General features: G+C 41.8%; 1 protein-coding gene across 2 annotated transcripts; it reads left to right on the top strand.

Moving 5' to 3' along the window:
• Positions 1-201: 201 nt before the first annotated feature.
• Positions 202-14,497, top strand: LOC115178067 (retinoic acid receptor beta). 2 transcript variants are annotated; one of them, XM_029739095.1, is made up of 9 exons: positions 202-758; positions 4,725-4,876; positions 6,585-6,726; positions 8,821-8,850; positions 8,963-9,120; positions 10,187-10,363; positions 12,600-12,804; positions 13,065-13,223; positions 13,605-14,497. In XM_029739095.1, exons 1-9 carry the CDS (start codon positions 608-610, stop codon positions 13,781-13,783), a joined length of 1,353 nt encoding a protein of 450 aa, XP_029594955.1. In that variant the 5' UTR covers positions 202-607; the 3' UTR covers positions 13,784-14,497. The 2 variants fall into 2 exon arrangements, with proteins under 2 accessions (XP_029594955.1, XP_029594964.1); XM_029739104.1 differs by lacking the exon at positions 8,821-8,850 and having other exon boundaries at positions 4,728-4,876.
• Positions 14,498-15,047: the final 550 nt, after the last annotated feature.

The raw sequence follows: 15,047 nt of genomic DNA, 5'->3' as shown, positions 1-15,047 counted from the left end.
TACCTATGCACAAAATATTGACGTCCATCACATCTGGTGAGGGAATCCTTGTATTTGGTGATGTCAGACAGTGTTTGGGTCATTTGAAGGTTAGCGGCCGCCAAAAAGGTTCATGGAAAGTTCACCAGCATATATTAGGTAATTCAATCGGTCCCTGTGACATAACTAGTATGAAGTGGTTGTGTAGAGACAGCGTAACCCATTCGTCAATAAATGGGAGCTAAGAACTCCAAACCAAACGTTGTTATGTAAAATAGCCTACTATTCTGTTTTATCGGGTTTTCACAAGGACTGACTATTTTGCTGTGCTCCCTGAGCGCAATGGAAGCAAATCTTTTTTGATAAATGCATTGATGGAAATCTTCTCGCGCATACAGCTGTAGATATTTTTTTGCATCGACTCAAATTAATAAAATATAATTTTGGTCAATTACAAACTTTTAACAAAAATGTCCATCATACGCTTGACTGAGAGGGAAAACAGAATCCTACTTGGGCGTGCGAATTAAGGACAGTTGCATTCCATTTGTTCCATTTTTACGTTTCATTAGATCCTGACGCATCTTGATAAGGACTCGGCCTTCCGCTTATGTTATAAAAAATAAACATGTTTGACTATATGGATTTTCTCGCAGTTGGTCCAGGAGAAACGCTGGACTTCTATACTGCAAGTCCTTGTATGCTCCAGGAACCATCTCTAACCGCATGCTTCACTGGACTAACAGAAACGGATTGGCAAATTCATCGGATCGCGCAATGTAGGTGAATCTTTATTTTGATTTGGTCTATTTGAGGATTTAAGTAATTATCCCTCAGTTGCCAACTGTTTTACTCTACACTAAATAAAAAAATATTTGTTGTGATCATGATACACCAGGAAATACTGAACGTGGGACTTGACATGATACATCCAGTTCTATCTTCTTCTCACACCTTTGATGCACTATTTATAATATAGCCTATTCCTTGCGTCAATTGTTCGTACATTGTAGCCTAAACTGTTCCCTGTGCAGTCCTGTATCGTTGCATATTTAATCCAAAGACAATGCAAACATATTTATTTAGGTCATGTTGTATGTAGGCTACCATCTTTTTTTCACAGGCTGTAGTTCAAGGTATTTCTTCACATATCTTTCTGAATATGTAATTGATGTCATATATCTAGTTCAAATGAACTAAAATAAATATTATTTCAGATATAGGGCTTACATCAACTTCAATATATAAGCCTGCACAGTAAAATCCAGCTTAAACAAAAAATAACACACAAAACCATTTACGTAAGCCTACACATGAAAGTTTATGTTAAAGGTGCAATCTGCAATATTTACTGCTTTTTATGGTCAATTCAGTTAATGATACCCATTGAATCTTGAAGAATAACTTCCAAATGCCTAATGTGTTTAGTACAAGTGTATTACACCACTATAACCCAAAATATAAGGTTTCTTTTTTTTACTTTTACATTTGTAAATAATGCCTTTGTAAACAATATGTAGCTTCAAAATATGTTTCAAACTATAATGTTGATATAACTGTCCTTGCATCCATAGCTTTATTGATAATTGGACTGTGGTTACATTTCTCCAGCCCAATCCCTCAGGTTTATAGCAAACCAAGTGACAGGGCTGCCATTTGGCTGAAAAAGGAATGACAGATTGTGTCTTTAAAGCTTTGGAATAGGGTCAATATCATTGTTATTTTACATGTGCACATTGTTTGCTTTGTTGCAACTGATGATTGCATTTATTTAGTTTCGGTAAGCCTACCTCCTAGTTTATGGAATGAATTCACCGTTGTGCAATCAATCAGTATACTTACTTGTTATCCTAAATCAATAATACATGGATTATTACTGTGAATCCATTGATAATGAATTGGCCATAAAATCTGCACTCTTATTTGACTCGTCACACCTACTACACTCACTGTTCCTCTGTATTATATTTTTTATTTAACTAGGCGTGTCAGTTAAGAACAAATTCTTATTTACAATGACGGCCTACCCCGGCCAAACCCGTACGACGCTGGGCCAATTGTGCCCCACCCTATGGGACTGCTAATCACGGCCAGTTGTGATACAGCCTGGAATCGAACCAGGGTCTGTAGTGACACCTCTACCACTGAAAAGCAGTGCCTTAGACCACTGCACCACTCGGGAGCCCATTTCCTCAACTAGTTGTTGATATTTACAGATCAGATTAGGAAGTCAAATTCCATTCAGATACCTTTGGTTTCCTCTATCTGATGGTTGATCTAGCTGTCTCTTCGGAGGTTTTCATTTAGCCTAACACCAGTGTGCTTCTGACAGTCAGTCTCAAGGGCTTCACAGGACATTATGCTCCTTATATTTTCTGCGATATCAAATCCGTATCGAAGGCAGCACCAAAGCCTGTTACAACATTAGACCTTCTCTGGCAGCGCTCAGTGTTTTGAGATGGAGGAGCATGTCGACCGAAGCCCATGTGGTCAGTGGTCAGGACGGTCACTGGGGGTCACCGAGGGTTCATTGGATGGTCACCAACAGGAGGTCAGACGAGACCCAGACTGCTTGGCTTGTCTCCCTCACAGCAAAGTAGTTGTGGGGAAACTCTGCAAGCAAAGCCTAATAATATATTTACCTCATTCATCACTTAGGCTATTCTACAAGCACATTAATTTTGTATGATCCAGTGATGATATCCTAATAACTATAATTATTGTTCCTGTTTACAAGTGTAATGGAAAGGGTATTTGGATCTCACTGAGCAATTAGCCTCATGTTGAGTAGCCTACTCACAACCACAAAAATTCCCTCACCACAGATTGCCTTTACTTTCAGCATCTAGCCCCCAAAAGTCCCCCAAAAGACCTCAGTGAGAGTGTGATAGCATTGTGATAGCATTGTGATAGCATTGTGATAGTATTGTGATAGCAATGTGACAGCATTGTGATAGCATTGTGATGGTATTGTGATAGCATTGTGATACTATTGTGATAGCATTGTGATAGTATTGTGATAGTATTGTGATAGCATTGTGATAGTATTGTGATAGCATTGTGATAGCATTGTGATAGTATTGTGATAGTGTTGTGATAGCATTGTGATAGTATTGTGACAGCATTGTGATAGTATTGTGATAGTATTGTGATAGTATTGTGATAGCATTGTGATAGTATTGTGATAGCATTGTGATAGCATTGTGATAGTATTGTGATAGCATTGTGATAGTATTGTGATAGTATTGTGATAGTATTGTGATAGCATTGTGATAGTATTGTGATAGTATTGTGATAGCATTGTGATAGCATTGTGATAGTATTGTGATAGTGTTGTGATAGCATTGTGATAGTATTGTGACAGCATTGTGATAGTATTGTGATAGTATTGTGATAGCATTGTGATAGCATTGTGATAGTATTGTGATAGCGTGCACTTTCCTTTGACATAGTGGAAGCAGATTGTGGCACACATCTTAAAGCTTTACTCTTTACCAGTTTCTCTCTTAAATGTTGGTGAGCGCCTCCCTCCCCCTCCAAACCACTTAGTCTAGTTTAATATTCCACTGCTTCATCATCAGTCAGTTGCTCTTGTGGCATCCTCCGCCATTGTTTTGCAGTGGAGAGAATACTTGCTAATGGGTGTGTTCTCTTGTTTGACCCGGCGAGGGTAGGTTCAACTGGAGGCCATGGGTTCAAGGGGATGGATATAAGCAATTTTTCTATTTTTGTCCCCTCAATTTGGCTTTTTTAGTTATCTGTCACTGGCCCTATGTGCTTTAACGGTGGAGGTGATAAGAAGCCAGCAGGGATGCTTGCCCTGTCGCAGTGGAGGCTCTCTTTAAAACTGAAGAGATGTCTTAAGAGTGTCTGCTGTCGTCATTTTCCCACAAAGTATGCCATTGGAATAGTATGACTGTATCTTGCCTCCTCTTCACCCTTGCGCTCTCTGTGAAAAGGACGACACAGAAATCTTAAAAGAATAACTGAACATTATCTCAGTCAGATACGCCGATCAACACAAGGCCTCAACATGTCCTCGGGAACACAAGTGGACTTGGAACCATGGGCTGTCATTACATATGTTCTCAACTCATCTACAGTAAATTCGTGAATCGTTTTCCATAGAGATAGTTCTATTGCTGAGTCACTCAGTACAATGTTTACTGGCCATCGAAAATTAGTACTTGTTCTCTGATAAAAGATGCCCAAGCGCTTTTCTGTTTGGTTAAAAAATAACAACAACAAAAAAGATTGAATGCTATGTTGCATAGTCGTTTTGCAGAATGTTTACTGACCATAGCAATAACAATTGGTCCTCGAATAAAGAGGAGGCCCAAAGACATAATCCAATTTGATATTTCAACAGTTTTTAGGGATTTAGTACTGTTTTACTTCAACACATTACTGATTGAAGAACATGAAGCTCCATAAATTCGATGTATGACTGCATTTTCAGCAGCTGCATTGGAATTTTCTCCTTCTCCTAGCTTTGTCCTAATATTACTTTCCTCTCCTCCTTGTCTTCACGTTAGAGAATTTTGCGAATTAAAGTGACAGAAAAGTGATGAAAACTCAGTCACAGCTTATGATAGAAAGACGATAAGGAAAGGAGGCTATTTCAGAGTTTATGCAGTGGCAGCCCTCATCTCACTCCCAACACTCAGTGCCTGTCTTTCTTCCCAGCGCCTCATCATCCCTCTCTCCCTCTCTTCCTCTCTCCCTTTATCCCTCCTGTGTGTCAGCAGCTGTGGAAACCCAGAGCTCCAGCTCAGAGGACCTGTTCGCCAGTCCTCTCTCACCTCCGCCCCCTCCTCGCACCTACAAACCCTGCTTCGTGTGCCAAGACAAGTCTTCAGGCTACCACTATGGCGTCAGTGCTTGTGAGGGCTGTAAGGTAAGGGACCGGACTGATCATGTACATATCTCGAGAAACCCATCTGACTGCTCAAATGATGAATAATTCCACCTTTTTCCCATCAGCGGTTTCAACGTGTTCACCATGTTCATTTCTACTTTGGAGTTCAATCCAAGATCTAATTTACCTGTGATATGGATAATGGATATGTAAAGCCAGAAACTGCAACAGGCGCCACACACACACACACAATTCCCACTATTCTCTGGGGTTCTTAAATGTCCCCCCTCTACCACTCTTTGATGGTCCTTGGCAGTGAGCTATAGTGAGTAGGAGTAAACACAATTGTTCATGAAAGTTAGGCCGATTGGCTTTAGCTGAATGCTCGGGCAACAGAAGGCTCCACAAAGAGAAGGTAAATAATTGATGGGCAGCGCAGTGAACAAGACCAAGAGCGTGGAGGAGACCATGACTACAGATAACATTCTCTCCTCTTCGTCTTTCAGAACAAGATGAAAGGCAATGATCCTAATTATAGATTACGTGTGAGATCACATCTGTGTTAGAGATGAGAAGTGGCGTTTGTTACAGAGTTGTCTCGCTGACTGTTTAATGCAGAAAGTGAGCATGGGGCTTATCTCTCTGATCACCTTCACGAGCGTGCCCCGGAGGGGGACCTCGTATAAGCAGCTGCATGAAAGAGATTTGTCGATTGTTTGTTTTCTCAACTGTAGCAGGTGGAAAGTGGAAATGGCATACTTTAGAAATATCACTTGGTATCTGTTGATACACGTATTGATCTGACCTGGCATATCTATTTAGATGTTCAAATTAAAAATCTTTTTTTTTTTTTTTACTCTAAAAGAAATATAGCATATAGATTTTTTTTTACATTTTTAAAAAATGTGTATTTAACCTTTATTTAACTAGGCAAGTCAGTTAAGACCAAATTCTTATTTACAATAACGGCCTACCAAACGGCAAAAGGCCTCCTGCGGGGACGGGGGCTGGGATTACAAATAGAAAATACAACTTCTGTTACCCGGAAGTAATCCAACTTACAATATAACTATATAACGTTACTCAACCTACTGTATTTAACCCTAAAGAGTAGACTCAAGGCCACCAGGGACTGTTTGACTGCCGTGTTTACCCAGAGCAAACACTAGTATCACTAAAGGACCTGAATCTTGGCCCTGATAAACAGCTCATGTGTCGGGATCACACGGCACCAGTCAATACTATTGACTGACTATGGACCGGACACGGCGTCAGACACAGCACGTGTGGTGTTACCCTAATACCATTGATGTGTTTCACAACATGATTCCGGTTGCATTTGGCCTGTTGTTTTTTTTCTTCCTCTAATTTCATTGTGACGGCGTGATAACAGTCATTCATTGTATATGAAGTATTTACATGTCGCTTTTTTTTTCTTTGCATATGGAAAACACATGTTGATGTTAAAGGGATACTTGTGGATTTTAGCAACGAGTCCCTTTATCTACATCCCCAGAGTCAAATGAAATCGTGGAGACCAAAATTCCGAAGTGTCCCTTTAACGTCCTCGTTTTAGAAGGATATATGTATTCAGAGGGTGATGTAATAACATTACTACGCCACCTCCAAAGTCATTAGAGCTCCTTTCAGACGTCTGTAGAATGTTAACTGCTGGTAGCTGAAAGTACAAGGGAGATGTCTTCTCTATTGAAAACATATTATTATCCTTTCCGTTGGTGCCTCCCAGGGTTTCTTCCGTAGAAGTGTCCAGAAGGACATGGTTTACACGTGCCACCGGGACAATAACTGCATCATCAATAAGATCACCAGGAACCGCTGTCAGTACTGCCGGCTACAGAGGTGCTTCGCCGCGGGCATGTCCAAGGAGTGTAAGTGTCAATAACATTTCAGTGTCTCCATTCAACCACTGAAGAGCAACATTTCTAAACAACGCCCAATCCACTGGATTATACGCCAAAACTGCAAAACACTGCTATGCAACATTCCCAAACTTTTTCATAAAACTCTTACCCAAAATACTCAGTGCCTTCAGAAAGTGTTCACACCCCTTGACTTTTTCCACATCTTCGTGTGTTACAAAGTGGGATTAAAATTGATTGTGACAATATGTAACTTTTTGGGCGAGCCGACCAAATTAACATAGAAATGTGGGTTCTAGATATATCATTCCACTTGAAAGCAAGTCTAAGAAGAGGTAGATCTGTTCTATGTGCGCTATTTCTATGCGTCCCGTTCTTAAGTTTTGTTTGTGCATCTTTTACTTTCGGTTTTGTACACCAGCTCCTAACAGCTGAACAATGATTCTCTACACTATACTATCTTATTTTGTCACATAAACTGAAATTAAGCGAACTATTAGAGTTGTAGCAACCAGGAAATGAAGGATCGATTTTTGCATAGTGCATCTTTAAATGTCACTTTTTGTCAACGAACTACACAAAATACAGTGAAATGTCAAAGTGGAAGAAAAATTATACTTTTTTTTTTACTTAATGGAAAATAAAACGCTCATATATTTTGATTAGATAAGTATCCAACCCCCAGAGTCAATACATGTTAGAATTACATTTGGCAGCGATTACAGAGTCTTTCTGGGTAATTTGACTTAAATTGGCTTGAAAATCTACGGCAAGACATGAAAATGTCTGTCTTGCAATGATCAACATCCAACTTGACAGAGCTTGAAGAATTGAAAAAAGAATAATGTGAAAATATTGTACAGTCCAGGTTTGCAAAGCTCTTAGAGACTGTTTTGGAATATTTTTTATTCTGTACAGGCTTCCTTCTTTTCACTCTGTCATTTAGGTTAGTATTTTGGAGTAACTACAATGTTGTTGATCCATCCTCAGTTTTCTCCTATCAGAGCCATTTAACTCTGTACCTGGTTTAAAATCCCCATAAGCCTCATGGTGAAATCCCTGAGCGCTTTCCTTCCTCTCCGTCAACTCCGTCAAGGACGCCTGTATCTTTGCAGTGACTGGGTGTATTGATTCATCCAAAGTGTAATGAATAACTTCACTATGCTCAAAGGGATATTCAATGTCTGCTTTTTTTACCCATCTACCAATAGGTGCCCTTTGCAAGGCATTGGAAAACCTCCCTGGTCTTTGTGGTTGAATCTGTGCTTGAAATTCAGTGCTCGACTAAGGGACCTTACAGATAATTGTAATGTGTTGGGTAAAGAGATGGTGTAGTCATTCAAAAATCATGTTAAACACCATTATTGCACACAGAGTTAGTTTTATCTCAACAAAATGTGGAAAACGTCAAAGGGTGTGAAAAGTCTCTGAAGGCACTGTACCTAAAAACCTGTCTAATCATGTCAATGCTTCTGCTGTCCGAACGTTTTCCAAGAAAACTAATTCCACCTCCGCTGTCCAAACACATGAAAGCACTTCAAACACCATTGCCCAGAAGGCCACTGACCCAGATACAATCTCTGTTGTGGGTAGGGGGATGGTGTCATGGTGATGGATGCCTACTACTCTGAATGTCATTCATCTCTTCTACCCAGCATGTCGGCATTACATAAATCCATCAGCACATGTATCAGCCTTGTGGCTGGTATGTAACGGCTACTACTACTACTATTACTGCACCATCGTCTGCCGTTGTCACTGATTGGTGTGTAATGCAGCCCCGAGTGAAGGGTTTACACAGTGATTGCAGGAAGTAGGGCAGACTAGAGTGGATTATCCATTGACTGCACAGATCCGTCTGAGGCGTGTGTTTGTCTGAGGAGACCAGGTGCAGATCTCCCTGAGATCCGGCTCAGTAAAATGAGAGGCCTGTGTTGAAAACCAATGGTTGAAGCACGTTGACGTGATTTATAGATCAGTCGGAAGGTAACGTGACTATTTTACATTACTTACACACTCACTGGTAAATGTGCACGGCTTGTTTAGAAAAATATGGTCATTTAACAGACTCTTTACTGTTAACACCTACAATATATTCTACAGGTGTTGCCCACAAGGGAAATCACACCAGAGGTATTGTGTTACAAGCACCGTGATCCAACCAACTTAGCTGTTGCAAACAATTCAATTTCATTTTTTTTTGTTCTTGACTTATCTCCGTTCATATTTCATCCTCTCTTCCCAGCTGTCAGGAATGACCGGAGCAAGAAGAAGGAGACTCCCAAGATGACCATCATCGAGACATATGAGCTGACAGCAGAACTGGGCTGTGTAGTGGAGAATATCTGTAGGGCTCATAGAGAGACATTCCCTTCCCTCTGCCAGTTGGGCAAATACACTACAGTGAGTCACAACCACTGACATGTCAGCACCGTAGATATAAATGACATGTGTCGTGGATAGTGTTCCATTTCAGCCGGTGTCTGTTGAGGCTCAGAAACACTATCCCTGTACCATAATCCATTCATCTAAATGGAACATACTGGTTGTATTGTTGAGATAATACTCGGAACTAATTGCTCTCTCTTTCTCTCTCTCTCTCTATTTTTCTTTTCCTTTCTTTCTTTTCAATTCACTTCACTGTCAGGGGAAACATATGTTTACATCGCCAAAGCAAGTGAAACAGACAATAAACTAAAGTGAAATGAACAATAAAAAATGAACAGGAAACATTACACTCACAAAAGTTCCAAAAGAATAAAGACATTTGAAATGTCATAATATGTCTATATACAGTGTTGTAATGATATGCAAATAGTTAAAAGTACAAAAGGGAAAAGAAATAAACATAAATATAGGTTGTATTTACAATGGTGTTTGTTCTTGCCCTTTTCCTGTGGCAACAGGTCACACATCTTGCTGCTGTGATTGCACACTGTGATAGTTCAACCAACACATATGGGAGTTTATCAACATTTCATGTTTTCGCTTTCTTTGTGGGTCTGTGTAATCTGAGGTAAATATGTGTCTCTAATATGGTCATACATTGGGCAGGAGGTTAGGAAGTGCAGCTCAGTTTACACCTCATTTTGGGGGCAGTGTGCACTTAGCCTGTTTTCTCTTGAGAGCAAGGTCTGCCTTCGGCAGCCTTTCTCAATAGCAAGGCTATGCTCACTGAGTCTGTACATAGCCAAAGATTTCCTTAATTTTTGGTCGGTCACAGTGGTTAGGTATTCTGCCACTTTGTACTCTCTGTTTAGGGCCAAATAGCATTCTACTTTGCTCAGGTTTATTTTGTAAAATCTTTCCAATGTGTCAAGTAATTCTCTTTGTTTTCTCGTGATTTTCTCTCTCTTCATCCCCATCCCCCTCTCTCTGCCCCCCTTCTCTCTGCCCCCCTTCTCTCTCCCTCCCTCCATCTATCCCCCCATTCTCTATCTCTCCTTTACCCCCCCCCCCCCCTCTGTAGAACTCAAGCTCAGACACTAGGATCCAGTTGGACCTGGGGTTGTGGGATAAGTTCAGTGAGCTGGCCACCAAATGTATCATCAAGGTTGTGGAGTTTGCCAAACGGGTTCCTGGCTTCACCGGCCTGACTATAACTGACCAGATCACCCTCCTCAAAGCGGCCTGTCTGGACATTCTGGTGAGTGGTGTGTGTGTGTGTGTGTGTGTGTGTGTGTGTGTGTGTGTGTGTGTGTGTGTGTGTGTGTGTGTGTGCGTACTATATGTTTGTGTGTGTATACTGTATGCGTGAGGGGATATATATGTGTGTGTACTGTGCTGTTTGGTGCAGACACTATGGATCTGCTGTTCCATTGTCTATCAGCCACGGTGTGCTGTTTGGTGCAGACACTATGGATCTGCTGTTCCATTGTCTATCAGCCACGGTGTGCTGTTTGGTGCAGACACTATGGATCTGCTGTTCCATTGTCTATCAGCCACGGTGTGCTGTTTGGTGCAGACACTATGGATCTGCTGTTCCATTGCCTATCAGCCACGGTGTGCTGTTTGGTGCAGACACTATGGATCTGCTGTTCCATTGTCTATCAGCCACGGTGTGCTGTTTGGTGCAGACACTATGGATCTGCTGTTCCATTGTCTATCAGCCACGGTGTGCCGTTTGGTGCAGACACTATGGATCTGCTGTTCCATTGCCTATCAGCCACGGTGTGCTGTTTGGTGCAGACACTATGGATCTGCTGTTCCATTGCCTATCAGCCACGGTGTGCTGTTTGGTGCAGACACTATGGATCTGCTGTTCCATTGTCTATCAGCCACGGTGTGCTGTTTGGTGCAGACACTATGGATCTGCTGTTCCATTGTCTATCAGCCACGGTGTGCCGTTTGGTGCAGACACTATGGATCTGCTGTTCCATTGCCTATCAGCCACGGTGTGCTGTTTGGTGCAGACACTATGGATCTGCTGTTCCATTGTCTCAGCATACGTTTGTGCTGAAGACAGACACAGTGGTGGTGGGTTCAGACAGAGTGTTACCGCTGAAGGCATGTTTTATTCTCTTTCATCTCCCCATATCTTCTGGTTTTCATTGTCAACTCTGCACCATCAAAGGTTGGTAGATTCTCACTAGCTGCACCATGGTGATTCACTCACGGCTTTATTTTCTCGATGGGAACTCTTTAATCTGAAATCAAAGCGTTATCATGTTTATTTTACATTACTGAGGTGGTTTCTAATGAGGCGTGCAGGGATAATTACTGTGCAGAATGATGGTGATTTAGGCCGTTTGTGAAACTTGACTCAGTGCCTTGCTGTGATGGTCGTTATTTAAGCTACAGATGTTTTTTAAGGAGTTTTGGAAGATCTCCCTCTTGATCTGTCTATCTCTATCTCTCTCTACCTGATCTGTCTCTCTCTTTCTCTATCTCTCTCTACCTGATCCCTCTATCTCTTTCTCTATCTCTCTCTACCTGATCTGTCTATCTCGTTCTCTTTCTCTCTCTACCTGATCTGTCTATCTCGTTCTCTTTCTCTCTCAACCTGATCTGTCTATCTCTTTCTCTATCTCTCTCTACCTGATCTGTCTCTCTTTCTCTATCTCTCTCTACCTGATCTGTCTTTGTCTATCTCTCTCGACCTGATCCGTCTATGTCTTTCTCTATCTCTCTCGACCTGATCCCTCTATGTCTTTCTCTATCTCTCTCTACCTGATCCGTCTATCTCTTTCTCTATCTCTCTCTACCTGATCCCTCTCTCTTTCTATATCTCTCTCTCTACCTGATCTGTCTATCTCCTTCCCTATCTCTCTCTACCGGATCCCTCTATCTATCTCTCTCTACCTGATCTGTCTATCTCTCTCTACCTGATCCCTCTATCTCTTTCTCTAGCTCTCTCTACCGGATCCCCCTATCTCTATCTCGACCTGATCCCTCTATGTCTTTCTCTTTCTCTCGACCTGATCTGTCTATCTCTTTCTATTTCTCTATCTCGCTCTACATGATCTGTCTATCTCTTTCAACCTGATCTGTCTATCTCTTTATCTCTTTCAACCTGATCTGTCTATCTCTTTCTCTATCTCTCTCTACCTGCTCTGTCTATCTCTTTCTCTATCTCTCTCTACCTGATCTGTCTATCTCTCTCTACCTGGTATGTCTATCTCTTTCTCTATCTCTCTCTACCTGCTCTGTCTTTCTCTATCTCTCTCGACCTGATCTCTATCTCTTTTTTCTTATGCAGACTCCATGTAGGTTTGTGTTTTACCTTTATGCTTCTCTCTCTCTCTCTTTCTGTCTCTTTTTCTCTTTGCCTGAACTGTCCTCTTCTTGAACATGCATCTCACCATGACCTTTTTCTATACTGACTGTACTGTCCCTTTCTATACTCTCTGTACTCCCCCTCATGTCCCCTCTGTCTCTTGTAGATTCTGCGGATCTGTACGAGATACACACCTGACCAGGACACTATGACCTTCTCAGACGGGCTGACCTTGACCCGTACACAGATCCACAACGCTGGCTTTGGCCCGCTCACAGACCAGGTGTTCACCTTCGCCGGCCAGCTTCTGCCCTTGGAGATGGATGACACAGAAAGTGGCCTCCTCAGCGCCATCTGCCTGGTGTCTGGAGGTACTGCAACTAGCCATAGCTTCTGTACAGGCAGAATGTTTTATATTGAACGTGAACTATCTTTTTTTGTTGTTTTATGAAGGGATGTACTTTTAGTATTTACTCCAATATTTACTCAAATAAATTAACCTCATTGTCATTTTTGTGTATATATACATATAGGCCACGTAGAGGAGTCACACAAACAAAATAGATGAGCTGAATTAGCAGTAGATGAATGATGTGTCGGTGTCACACTGACAATGTCTCTCCTGTGTCAGACCGCCAGGACCTGGAGGAGCCGTCTAAGGTGGAGATCCTGCAAGAGCCCTTACTGGAGGCCTTGAAAATCTACTCCCGGAAACGCCGGCCCAGCATGCCCCTCATGTTCCCCAAGGTCCTCATGAAGATAACCGACCTGCGCAGCATCAGCGCCAAAGGTTAGAGGTCAACTCCCTATCGGCCATGACACTTACTTTGACCTGAACTACAAACCTCTTGGCTTCATGACTGTTATAACCAGGTGTTATGGCATATTGTGATTTTACAACACCAGTGCACATCCAACCACATCCAAGGCTCATTTAAGGATGTAGTGTACAGAGAAAAGTAGAGAATCGGGTGACCTGTGGATGTCGGTGTAGGCAACAAGTCTAGTCAGTGTAAAAACCCTTTAAGACATGCTGGGTGGAAGTGGGTTAAATAGGAAAAAAGAAAGGAAATCTGCCACTGATGAGAGTGATATAGTTAAGCGATATAGTTAAGAGACACTTTGACTACTCTATAAAGTGTAATTGACATTTTCCCTTCTAATTACACAGGAGCTGAGCGTGTGGTGACGTTGAAGATGGAGATCCCAGGTTCCATGCCTCCTCTTATCCAGGAGATGCTGGAGGAGATGGAGAACCTGGAGAAGCAGAAGCAGTCTGAGGAGGAGCAGAGAGCAGACAAGAACATCACACCCACACACGCACCCTCACCATGTCCACACAGTACATAGACACTGGCCTGTTTGCTTGAAAACCTTACGAGAAGAAAAAATATACCTCCAATGGGATGTCCCGGAAAGGCAATGATGAGGATGGTCAAATGTGAACAATACCAGTGAAAACAGTGTATTCAGACTTGAATATATAAAGGGAATTGTAAATAGAATCATGCTACAGTACTTAGTTGTGATGTACATACAGAGAGCAAAAGAGAATACTCATAACTGGATGTGACTGGAGATATAACAGGACTAGCCTGTGTGTTGGTCAGTATCATAAGGTGCTTAGAAGATGGTTTGAATACATACAGTGCATTGCAGTACTAGAGATTAGCTTAACGTATTAACCTCACACAGAGCCTTTCTATACGGATGGGAGTGGAATTCATGTGAATTGTGAATAGACATTCCATTGTGGTGCGACACAGGGGCAAGGGCATGACAATGCATTTTTCAGAGGTCATTACTGGTTGCGTGTGGGTCACAAGAGATTTTAAAACAGGTTCCTATTCTAAAGTAAGGGGCTTCATGTTTCCATTATTTCAAGTCTTGCATGATTGGCTTTGTTAAGTAAGTGCTATTACTCTCACCATGTCAACATGTATTCTACATACCATTGTATGGTTATGTTTATCTCTATGATGAACGGCATGGTGCTTTTTTTTGTGATACTGATTATGATCATATTTCAGGTAGTTATTGGTCTATTAAAGTCTTGAAACTATATATACCCTGGGTGTGTCTGACTCATTTAAACAAAAACAAAAAAATATTTACACGATCCAGTGCTCCATACAACGGTTGATACTGCCCCCTGTGGTCTTTGTGGAGAATGACACTCAATTGCCTCAGTGGAAAAACTACTGTGTAAACACAATAATATGAAAGATTCAAGAGTGGCGCAACATAGCTTCAGCATGTAAATCAGCTAGAAAGATGTGTCGGCATCGAGTAATTGTCTCTGGCCCCCTCCCAGTTAGGGGGAGGGATAAGCTGTACAGCAGAGTCTCACAACTCAATCGCTGGTTAAAAACTGTTTTCTGTCCCTCCCAAAAGATAGAATTTGAAAATAATTGGCCCTCTTTCTGGTACTCACCCACAAACAGGACCAAGCCTGGCCTGTTGAGGAGTGACGGACTCCATCCTAGCTGGAGGGGTGCTCTCATCTTATCTACGAACATAGACAGGGCTCTAACTCCCCTAGCTCCACAATGAGATAGAGTGCAGGCCAGGCAGCAGGCTGTTAGCCAGCCTGTCAGCTTAGTGGAGTCTGCCA

This window comes from Salmo trutta, chromosome 3 (assembly GCF_901001165.1).
Source record: "Salmo trutta chromosome 3, fSalTru1.1, whole genome shotgun sequence".
In the NCBI taxonomy this organism is placed as follows: domain Eukaryota; kingdom Metazoa; phylum Chordata; class Actinopteri; order Salmoniformes; family Salmonidae; genus Salmo; species Salmo trutta.
This window is presented reverse-complemented; position numbering and strand designations above follow the sequence as displayed.

What these genes read in the sequence shown, in the direction of transcription:
- LOC115178067 (XM_029739095.1), top strand. Translation starts at nt 608, where the DNA reads ATGTTTGACTATATGGATTTTCTCGCAGTTGGTCCAGGAGAAACGCTG. An exon ending in CAAGGGAAATCACACCAGAG is followed by an intron (nt 8,851 to 8,962) that starts GTATTGTGTTAC and finishes CTCTCTTCCCAG; the next exon opens with CTGTCAGGAATGACCGGAGC. An exon ending in CGGCCTGTCTGGACATTCTG is followed by an intron (nt 10,364 to 12,599) that starts GTGAGTGGTGTG and finishes TGTCTCTTGTAG; the next exon opens with ATTCTGCGGATCTGTACGAG.